This window comes from Calypte anna, chromosome 28 (assembly GCF_003957555.1).
Source record: "Calypte anna isolate BGI_N300 chromosome 28, bCalAnn1_v1.p, whole genome shotgun sequence".
Classification (NCBI taxonomy): domain Eukaryota; kingdom Metazoa; phylum Chordata; class Aves; order Apodiformes; family Trochilidae; genus Calypte; species Calypte anna.
The window spans coordinates 570,055-581,232 of NC_044273.1; the positions used below are offsets into that span (position 1 = coordinate 570,055).

Sequence of the window (11,178 nt, forward strand, 5' to 3'; positions counted from 1 at the left end):
TGGGGGAGAGGGGTGTTGGGCTGCGTCAGCAGAAAAAGAAATTAATAAATAAACAAACGAGGCCAAGAAATGTGGGATGAGGCTGCGGGAGGCATCCCAGGCCCAAAATAACGGGGGGATGGAGGGGTGGGGAGCAGGGTGTCAGCTCTGAGTTCTAACACTGGGTGGGTTTTACCAGGAAGAGCCTGATGGGTGGTGGGTGCCCTGGAGCTCCTGAGTTATTAATGGGTGGCTGGGTTGTAATAATTGCTCCTAAAAATTGAGTGGGTGTGTCAGGGGGGTTGGAGTATGAGGCTGAAAAGGTGAAATGCTGGGGCTGAGGCAGCACCACGGGTGGGGATGGGTGTCAAGAGGCAGGAAAGGAAGAGGACAACCTGGATCCTGGTGGCTTTGCCAAGTGACAGCTGGGTCAGTGCATCCCTGGCCCGTCCCATGAGGTTGTGGATGTGTTTATTTACACACCCTGCCCTCAGTTGTATGTTCCTGGTGGATGTGGTGTAAGAGCCAAAGCCATGCTCACAGGGAGCACCTGAGGTGCCACCATCAGCACGAGGTCCCACTTCTGTCACCAGCACAGGACTGGAGCCAAGCATGCCTGGGGGACACTGGGAGGGCAGGGGGGGTGGTGGTGAGGGATCCGGGGGGACTTTTTCTGGGGGGAATTTGGGAGGGTCTTTTTTTTTATTTATTTATTTTTTTAAATTCATGTCTGGAAAAAAAAGTCAAATTTTCTATAAAGGCTTTTTTTGTTTGTTCTTTTTGCAAGCATCTGATGGTCATAGGGTAGGTTTCCACTAACCCATTCTCTGCTGGCTGTTTGAGTAAGGTACTCTTGGGACAGGGTCCCCTGGCACCACCAGAGCTCCTGTTGTCCCTTGTCCCTAAGGCTGGTGGTTACCAAACCTGCCTGGGGGGGGGGGGGAGGGGAAGACTCTCCAATAACCAACTTTACCAGGGAGAAGATTTTGACCAAGTGTGGTTGGTTGTGCCAAGCTTGGTGCTTCCCACCACCTGATGGGGATGGGGTGAGGACCAAGCCCAGGAATTTGTTGGCTCTGCTTCAGGGAGTTCTGAACATCCCCAGCTGTGGGTGGAAGGGGTGGATATCGTCCTGTTCTAAGTCCAACATGATGCAAAGAGGACTGGCAGTGCAGGGCAGCTGAAGGAAAAGCAGAGGAAGAGCCTCCTTCTTATCTAGTGAGGAGTAGGTGGCTTCAAACACCCTCCTGTTATTCCCAGGGTATGTGGTTTCCTACCCTTTTTCTCAGCCTGGCCATGGAGGGAGGGTTGTAGAGGTAGGGAAGTTTGTCCCATGGGCACAAAATGCCACCCAAGATGCCATTCCATGTCCTGTCACAGTGGCAGCAGGTTCCAGCCTTGGCCTCTGGCCTCTCCAAGGTCTATGCAACAGCCAAAGAGGCTTCTGGAGGTGCCTGTGAGCAGCAAGTGGACATCTGCCCCCCAGCAATGTTCTGACAGCAAATGAGTCGAGGACCCTGCAGAATCCTTTGAAAGATCCAAACCAAGAATCCCCCAAAGTCTGAAATCTGCTGCTGTTTGGGAACAGAGTGGAGCTTTCCTCAGAAAGTCTTTAGCTCATGGTTTCCTGACTCTTTTCACAGAATCATCCAGGTTGGAAAGGAGCTTTGGGATCATCAAGTCCAACCCTTGATCCACTCCCCCCGTGGTTCCCAGCCCATGGCACTCAGTGCCACATCCAGGCTCTTCTTAAAAACCTCCAGGGATGGAGAATCCACCCTCTCCCTGGGCAGCCCATTCCAATGCCTCATCACCCCCTCTGCAAAGAATCTTTTCCCAATATCCAACCTAACCCTCCCCTGGCAGAGCTTCAGCCCATGGCCTCTTGTCTGACTGATGGAGCAGAACCCAACCCCCCCCTGGCTCCAACCTCCTTTCAGGGAGTTGCAGAGAGTGATGAGGTCTCCCCTGAGCCTCCTCTTCTCCAGCCTCAACACCCCCAGCTCCCTCAGCCCTTCCTCACAGGAATTCTGCTGGATCCCTTCACAGCCTCCTTGCTCTTCTCTGGACCTGCTCCAGCACCTCAATCTCCTTCCTGAGCTGAGGGGCCCAGAACTGGACACAGGACTCAAGCTGTGGCCTCACCAGAGCTGAGCACAGGGGCAGAATCCCTTCCCTGGACCTGCTGGCCACGCTGTTCCTGAGCCAGCCCAGGATGCCATTGGCCTTCTTGGCCACCTGGGCACACTGCTGGAACTTCCCAGAGGACACCATGTGTCCCCAGCCTCGGAGGCTCAGATCCATGCCATAGGCATCTCTTGGGATTTCTGGCCAAATCCTGACCCAGCAAAGTCCCTGAGCACCCTGAGCAGCTTTGAGGTCATCCCTGCTCTGAGTGGGAGCTGGGCCAGCAGCCCCCACCCACCTCCATTATTCTGTAATTTTCCAGAAATATATCCCAGCAGAATGCTCCTTTTCTCCCCTCTTTCACCAGCACTGCTCCATATTCCTGCAGTGAAAATTCACCAAATTAAAACTCACCTTACAGAAGGTGTGTCCTTGCCTCCCTTCCTCTCTCGTACACAGGGTGGTGGCATCAGAGGGGGCTTTCCTGGCTCCTGGGAGCCCATCCCTGAGTGACAACCCCTCTGTCCTGACGACCACTTCAGCCAAATCTGTAAGGAAGGCTTTGAATCCAGTGCTGGCTCAACCTGACACACGCACCAGAGGATCTGGGGACTGTATTTCCTGGGGTTTTGGGTGTCTCAGGCTGTTCTCAAGCTTTTTCACAATGTCCCTGTCCCCATCTCTCCCCTAAATTTCAGAGGTGGCAGCTGGACATGATGGCCAAGTGATTCCAGTCGTCTGGATGCTCAAGTGAGGAGGTGATGAGGAGGCCAGGGAGACCACACCTGAGTGCAGCAAGTGAGGAAGGCTGGTGACAACCCCCAGAATTTAAGGATGGAGAAGGTCTAAATAGTCAGGCTGTGGGAGCAGAGCCAGCCCAGGAGTTTCCTTGGTCTCTGGTCCCAGAGTCATCTGGAGATGCTCAGACTTGGGCTTTTCTTGGACTTGGGCATCTGAAGATGTGATGGGCTTCACCCAGCCTTTTCTCATAGTGATGCTGCAAGAGGATTTTGTCCCACCTCAGCAGAGACTCAGGAGGCACAGGGAGGAAGAGGAGGGAGGGAGCCTGGGGTAGCCAGCAGGTTCCCTGGAGGGAAGAGCCTGGGTTTGTTATTTGTTTTTGGGGAGGGGGGGGAGAGGCACCCAGGTAGCCTGCACACAGACCAGGGTGCTGAGCACCACTTAATGCCCCTCTCCTCTCTTTTGAACATCCAGCTTGCAAACGCAAGGAGCAGGAGCAGCAGAAGGACAGGAGCCTGCAGCCCAAGAAGCAGAGGTTGGTGTTCACAGACCTCCAGCGCCGCACCCTGATCGCCATCTTCAAGGAGAACAAGCGCCCGTCCAAGGAGATGCAGATGACCATCTCCCAGCAGCTGGGCCTGGAGCTCAACACTGTCAGCAACTTCTTCATGAACGCCCGCCGGCGGTGTATGAATCGCTGGCAGGAGGAGCCAGGCACCACCCCTGGGGTCCCCTCTTCTTCTACAAGCACTTTCTCCAAAGCATGATGGCCCCCAGCCCCCCGCCCCTCGCCCTCCTCATGACAAAGCCAACCCCAGACTCACACGCACACCCCAAGATGAGGGGGTTGGGTGCTTTTGGGTGCTGCGGGTCCCTCAGCCCCCCAGACACTCACCCGGGTGTCACCCTCGGGCAGGGGGCTCGTGTCCTGTCCCACTGCCACGTCCTCCCAGCTCGTGGAACGGGGTTGGGGTGGGCACCCGGGTCAGCTCTGTCCCCCTGAGGACTTGGAGGAAAAGCCTGTGGAGCAAGGGATGAGGTGGGATGGAGGGAGAGGGCAAGATGCTGCTGGGAAGCATCCCTGGAATCACAGAACCTTGTCCTAACCTGCCCACCAGGGGTGTTGGGGAAAGGGGCACCCTCTGTTCCTGCCCCCTCCCCAGCCTGGGACTCTGCCTCACGGGGAGGGTGGAAGGAGAGGGAGACTCAAGGAGTGGAGTTGTGGGGCTGGGTTCTGGCACAACCCCACCAAACCAAGGCCAAACCCCCCTGGTTCAAAGGGGGACAAACAGGGAAAACGCTCTCCCCCTGTGTCCTGGAAGGTGACTCTGAGCTCCTGACAGGTCTCTGGCTGCTGAACCCCTTGGGGAACCCCTCTGAGCAGGGCTCCCCAGGGCAGCCAGGGCCACCCCAGGGCCTTTTCCCCAAAGATTTGGAAAACACGATCCAGGACGATCCTTTAGCCCCAGCCTTCTCCACAGGCATCTTCCTCCAACCCCTCCACCCCTGCCCCTGCTTCCCAGACACCCCCAAGAGCACCCACACTCTCAAACCCTCCAGGCACCCCACAAGAGCACCCATCCCATCCCTGGATCCTTCCTGGAGAAACTCCCCGGCAAAGGAGACGCCGTGGCACCCGAGCATCCCCTGCCCAGAGGGGGATTGAGGCTGCCCCACCTCTCCTGGCACCCAAGCAGGTCAAAGAAGCACATTTTAGCTACAGAAATCGGGTATTTAAAAAAAAAATAAAAATAATTGTTTGGAAGGAGACGGGAGGAGAGACTTGGAGAGGAGGATCTGATCTGGTGATTGGCTCCACCGTTCACTGCTGGATTTCTGGTTGAGGAATGGACTCAAGACAAAGCAGATTTGTTGGCTTTGTGTCTCACCCCACCCACCCCTCGACCCCTTCCCATCCCCCCCCCTCTTCATCTCTGTTACCAAAGAAATTTTCAAACCAAAAACCCAACCACAAGGAAGAAAAAGAAGAAAACAACCAACCAACCAACCAAACAAAAATCCCTCCTGGGAACCAACGTCGGTGATCGGTGGGAAAAGAAAAATCCGAGGGATCTGGTGACAAAACCCAGCCCTGGATGTGAGAAGGAGGAAAACTTCCCAACAAGATCAAAAGGGAAAAAAAAAAAGGAATAACAACAGAAACCACAACCAAGCAAGCTCAACACAAAGCCTGGCAACTTACCAAAGAAAGATGCCAGATTTTTTTTTTTTGTGCCAATTAACAACCTGCCTTAAAACGCAAATTTCTGGAGCGATGGTACTAGCTTCAAAACGATTGTTTCCTCCGAGCTCTCGATGGTGATTTGTGCCATATAAAAAAGCAATCATGAGGCCAAACCCTTACAATCAGTCCCTCATCCTTGCCAGCCTGGAATGTCCTTGGGAGGAGCAGGAGGTGCTGGTGGGGACAGGGAAAGGCTGTGAGGGGTTTGGGGATGGAGAGGAAGGGAAGGTCTCACTCCTTCCCTCACCACTTGGAGAAAAACAAACAAACCAAAAAATCCTCCAAAAATGAACCATCAACCAAACCAAAGCAAAAGGACACTCTTGAATTTATGCGGGTAACAGAAGTACCATCTGTGTTCTGGTTTCTTCGATTCACTTTACTCTGAGAGCGATCTATTGTGTAACAGGAAGGCACCTTGAAAAGAAGAAAAAAAAAAAAAAAAAAAAGGAAAAAAAAAGGAAAAAAAAAAAGTTCGTCAAAAAAAAAAGCACCCCTCCAAAAAAAAAAAAAAAAAAAAAGAGGAAAGAAAGGACAAAAAAATGAAAGAAAAAAAAAATAAATACCCTGCACACGAAGCCCTGCCCGGCCGCAGCCACCGGGGTCTGAGGACGTCTTTAACCAAAGAGCTCCTGGGGTAGGTGGGCAGTGGAGGGGCTGGGGGTGTCAGACTGGACCCGGTGGCACCAAATGAACCCAATTTCTTGCTGGAAAGAGGGTGGGAGAGAGGGATGGAAAGCGGGAAGGAGCGGGAAGGGGCAGGTGCCACGGCGTGTTTTGCCAGCCACAACCCAAAACCTGATGGCAAAGCCAACCTCATCTCCCCAGGACCCCGCTCCCCACCACTGATTTTTTTTTTTTTTTCCCCTAACGTTGTTTCTTCTTGTCTTGTCGTGACGTGGTGACAATGGTGGGGGATTCCTGAGCCCCATCAAGTAGTATTCAAGGGCTGAAAAGCCAGGAAGGGGGCCTTGGTTTGGGAAGTGAAAAACACACGGGAGAAAAAAAAAATAAAATAAAATAAAAAAAAAAAGGGATTTAAAAAAAAAACAGAAAAGAAAGGAAAAAAGAAAAAAAAAAAAAGGAAAAAAAACCCAAAAAGAGTAAATGCCACAGGCCCTCAAGGATGCAAAGACATTTCTAGTGAGAACCCAAGAATAAAGGCTACCTCACTTGAGTTTTCAATTTTTGTGATTTGAAAATCACGTCTGATACCAAAGATTTTGTTGCCTTGTCTGGTCTGTGCTGGAACTGCCACTTTCCCTGCTTCTCACAGAGGGGCTGGCCCAGAGCCACCCCCATCCATCCCTCATCCACCCCCAGACCCTTGTCCCCCCCCTTTGAGTCCCCAGAGAGCGAGGGCGAAGGCGAGCGAGCTCCCCGGGATGGCAGCGTGGTAGATGAGTGCCTTTTTCTTGTACCAAAGGTGTGTGGCCATTTCTTTGCTCCTCTGCTTTGATCCTAAATCTCATTCTTACCTCAGCTCTCCAAAGGGATGGATTCTGGCAATTCTTGGAAGTCTTTGGGATGGAGAAAAAAAAAAAAGAACCCAAACCAAAAAAAAAAAAACAACCCCACAGAAACCCAACCCTTGTCTTAGTTGAAGAGGAAGCATCCCCACTGCTGGGAAGGTTCTGGTTCCCCAGTGTGTCCCCTCTCCCAGATGTCCCTGGTCCCCATCCAGACCTTTTTGCCCCAGGAGCTCTGACCTGGTGTCCAGGTCCCTTCTCATGGGTTTTGCTCCTTGTCCTTCACCAGCCCAGCCCAGGTGGGACACATCAGAAGTTGAGGAGATGAAGATGTGGGTTTCACCACTGGGGGTTTCTTCCTCTCTCAGCCCAGACAGGGGCTTTGGTTTCCCTTAGGGAGGGTTTGTGGCATTCCTGGCTGGATTGACAAAGGCAGGGCTGGTGGAAAGCCTCACCTCGGGCTTTCTCCCAACCCTTCCTTTTGGGAGTATTTTAAATTATTATTATTTTTTAATCTTTTGGTAGGAACCATTTCTGAGGCCCCAGAGGGGAATTTTTGGCTCAGTGGGGACAGAGGGACACAGCAGGGTCTGCTCCATTCACCCACTTGGCTTTAGGTGAAAGCAATGGGAGGAACCTGCTGGAGAAGATGCTCTTCCCCAGTCATCTCCAGGATGTCAAGTTTAGGGAAACCGTGGGTTGAACTGGACCCACTTGGGTCAGGCTCTGGCCAAGGCAGCTCCTTTAGTGCTGGACCAAACTTGCCCAGGGCCAATCCCACTGGTGACAAGAAGCCAGGCCAGGACCAACCAGGGCAACCTGGTCAGAGTGTCCCTGACTCCACAGCCTCCTTGTCCCCTGTCCCCTTCCACATTATTGCCTTGGCCAGAGCTTGCCCAACTCGTGGCCACACCACCCCCCCTCACCCCCAAACCCCCCCATGGCTCGTGATACCAAAGACGTTCGACACGCAGGAGAAAGCTTCTGTTCCACCCAGCACAGACCTTACAAGCCTTTGACAATGTTCTCTGAAATACCTCAAGATATTTAATGTATAGTTTATGTGATAAAAAAAAAATTACTTAGCTAGTTTTTGGAATTTGTGACTTGAAGCTTTATACTGTTAAATTATAATTTTGCAGAAGACGGCATGGTCTTATTTCTTTGACGCGTTCAATGGGAGACGTATTGAATGTTAAGGAGATGAAAGCTGGGTAGATTAAAGAGAGAGAAAGATTAAAAAAAAAAAAAAAAAAAGGACCCTCGGAGTTTACAGATTTCATATTTAAACAAGTCCTTTTAAAAAAAAAAAAAGAAAAAAAAAAAAAGAAAAAAAGAAAACCGGGACCTGATGATGAGCCCTTTGCGTTCGGATGTGTTACTTTTCTCTGAGTCATGTCGTACAAGAGTATTTATTATATGTGTTCTGTGTTCAAATGTAATTTAAAAGAAGACCAAAAAAAAAAAAAAAACCAGAAAAAAAACACACAAAAAAAAAAAAAAAAAAAAAAAAAACAAAACAAAAACAAAAACAAGAAAAAAACCAAGATGATAATTTGATTTATGCATGGAAAAAAAATATACTCTTTCTTGAAGTAATGTAATAATTATTCGGGGAGGGGCGGTTGGGTGGGAGTGGGAGGGGACAAACTGTGCTTTTTTTCCTTTTTCTGTCCACCAGTTTTTGGTTGATGAGGATTTCTGTGCATGGATTCACCTTTGCTTTGCTTTGGGTTTGTTGTGGTTTGGTTTTTTCCTCCCCCATCTCAGCCCCGGGAGAGTCGTGGTTGATCCCCTCGGTTTCTTCCTTCGTCTCTTTTCTTCCTCCCCTCCCTCCAGAGCACTCGGAGGCCCCCAGTGGGGATGGGGTGTGGGGAAGGGACCCCAGCTCCTCCCCCTGCTTTGGGTTTTTTTTGAGTTTTGGGATTTTTTTGCTTTATCCAGGTCTGTGGCTCAGTGCCCAAGCGCAGATGAGAGGAGAGACAATCAAGCACCATGACCTGAGCTGGTGAAGCCACTGGACATCTTGTGTGCTCTGAGACAAGGGAAATGACCCCCAAGCACCCCAAATTCCACACCCCCCACCCCCTTGGGGCTGACACCTTTCCAGGTGATGTCCCTGTCCCTTGGGGTGACCTCACAGCTTTGCCTCTGCCCTCACCCTGCATGGAAAGGACCACAGAAGCTGATACTGCATCAACACCAAACCAGGTCCAGGGATGAACTGGAATGACCCATTCCTGAGTTTTTTCTCTCCAGGGCTGTGGTTTGGGTTAGAGGCACCAGAATGGAGTGACTGTCCTGGCCACTCAGCCTGACCCTCACCCTGCACTCTGCTTGATGGAGGAAGAAGAAGAATCCATCCAGTGGAAGAGGTCCTGGAGGACCTCAACCCACCGAGAGGTCTCAGGGAATTTTGAGAGGTCACCCTGCCTGCCAGGACAGCCAGGGAGCTTTCTACAAATGGCTAGAGACACCCCCCAGGAGCATCCCCTGCTCCTTTCTCCCCTCACTGCTCCTCCTAACTTAATGACCCGAGGAGAGGAGCAGGAAAGAGTCACAGCTTTGGAGGTCAGGAAGGTGGCAGAGCCCTGGGGGAAGCAGTATTCCTACTTCTTTCTGCTTCTCCAACATTGCCAGAGCATTTACCTTGGAATGCTGACTCCTCACCCCTCTCCAGCCTCTCCACCACTCCAACTTTCCCCTCCATCACTGGAGGGGGCCCCAAAGCTCAACCCACTGTGAGGAAAGAGATCTCAGCTTCTTTTGGTCCCACCAAAAGGGCCCCCAAAAGAAAAGTAGGGTGTTTTGGGTTTTTGGCTGTTGGTTTTTTTTAGATCTTCATCTCTTGGGATGTCCCTGAAACCTTTGCCTTCATGACCAGCACTGAGATGCTCAAGACATGGGGTGCACTGAGCAAGGACCTGGGTTTTAGGAAGAGATGTTGATTCCAGCAGACCCATTAACCAACCCTCCTGTCCTCCAGGGAGCTCTGCATCCCCCCATCCCTTTCTGTAAGACCTTCTTCCAGCAGGAAAAGCTTTGCTGCTTGGATGCCAAGACCTTGTTTCCAACCACCAGAAGGTTTCATCAGGCTTGGATGTCCCAGGTCCTCAGTCCCTGCAGACCCCAACACAGGGCATGAACCCAGTTTCTTGGGAAGCCCCAGAGAAGCCAAGAGCTGAGATCTCCCCTGGCCTTCATCCCACAAGAACTTTCTGGACCAACCAGGGCCAGGCTGAGCCCTGCCTCACACCAGATCCAGCTGCCCCTGCTGCCCACATCTACCAAAATGCCTTAAGGAGCAACTTGCCACGATACCAAAGATTTTTTTTCCCCTGCAGGTAACGACAATCCAAGCTCTGTCCTAAAGACAATTCTCTCAGCCAGGGTTGCCCCCCAGGGGCATTTTGGTGCTGTGGGGAGCAGGAGCAGAGAGTGGTGGTAGGTGGGTGAGGAAGTGGAGGGGACTCAAGATCTCCCACTGGTTCAGCCACATCCTCCTTCCATCAGGGAAGGTTTCATGGATTTGGATCATTCCATTACCCACAACCTCCTCTCCCCCCCCAGGTTCTGCTTGGGGAGGAAGGAAAATTCCCAGCACAGCCCAGCATGGCCCAGCTCTTCCCACAGCTCTACTGCTGGGACATGGGCAGGAGCTGCTGCTCTGTCCCTGCCCAGAAATGGCTTTGGAAAAAACTAAAAAACCCCAAACAAACACACAAACCAACAAATCACCTCTGGTCCCTTTTCCTGAGCATCTGAAGTCTGGATGGGGAAGATCATCAAGCTTCCCCTAATTCCCAGCCCACTTCAGGCCGGGTTGGCTCCATGTCCTCCATGTTTTCCTGGCTCCTTTTCCCTTGTCTCAGAGGACAGAGTCCCCTTCCTCTCACCTCTGCTGTTCTTTGGGTTGTTTGTTTGTTTCTTTTTTTTTTTTTTTTTTTTTTTTTTTAAGAGAGGAAATTAAAAATGCAAAAACCAAAATTCAGTTTCTTGCATTTCGTTTTGTTTCTTCTTTTTGCCCTCAAATTTCCAAAGACAGAAATCATCCCCCAGGAAGAACCCACAGCCTTGGGTTTGCCAGTGCAGCCACCTCCAGGACCCATTGCTTGTTTTTCTGTATAGCAATAGACCTTCCAGGGCTGAGGGCCACACCTCAGAGTTTTTAAATGACTTTTTCCTTCTAATTCAATTTTTTGGGGTTGGTTTCTTTGAGTTTTATTTGTTTGGTTGGGTTTGTTTTGTTTTGTTTTGCTTTTGCTGCTGCTTTATTGTTCCTCTCATGGGATAGGTTTAACTCTACAGCGAAATGCAATTGTTACTCCTCTGTGTCTTGCAACTATATTTGTTTAAGCTATTTACAAACGAAAAAAAGAAAAAAAAATAAATTTAAGAAGAGTCTTATGTGTCAGGCACTTTATCCAAACTGTGCTGTGTGCTCTGGAGTTTGTTCCTTGTTCTTTGCAATGACTCATGCAGGGGAAGTTCCCAGGGAACTGAACTCCAGTCTGTCAACAGGTTTTAAAAGAGAAAAAAAAAAATCTCTATTTGTTCATCCTCTACTGGTCATGACTGTATTGTATTTCTGCAGCTTTCTGTTTCTTCAATAAATTA

At 50.7% G+C, this 11,178-nt stretch overlaps 1 protein-coding gene across 1 annotated transcript in view; it reads left to right on the plus strand.

Annotated features, from left to right (window-relative positions):
* The window catches only part of ONECUT3 (one cut homeobox 3), a 6,253-nt gene extending 1,764 nt beyond the window's left edge, over positions 1 to 4,489 (plus strand). The window contains 1 exon segment of the mRNA XM_030466378.1: positions 3,322 to 4,489. Within this exon segment, the coding sequence (XP_030322238.1) occupies positions 3,322 to 3,614 (293 nt within the window). The 3' untranslated portion in view covers positions 3,615 to 4,489.
* Positions 4,490 to 11,178: the final 6,689 nt, after the last annotated feature.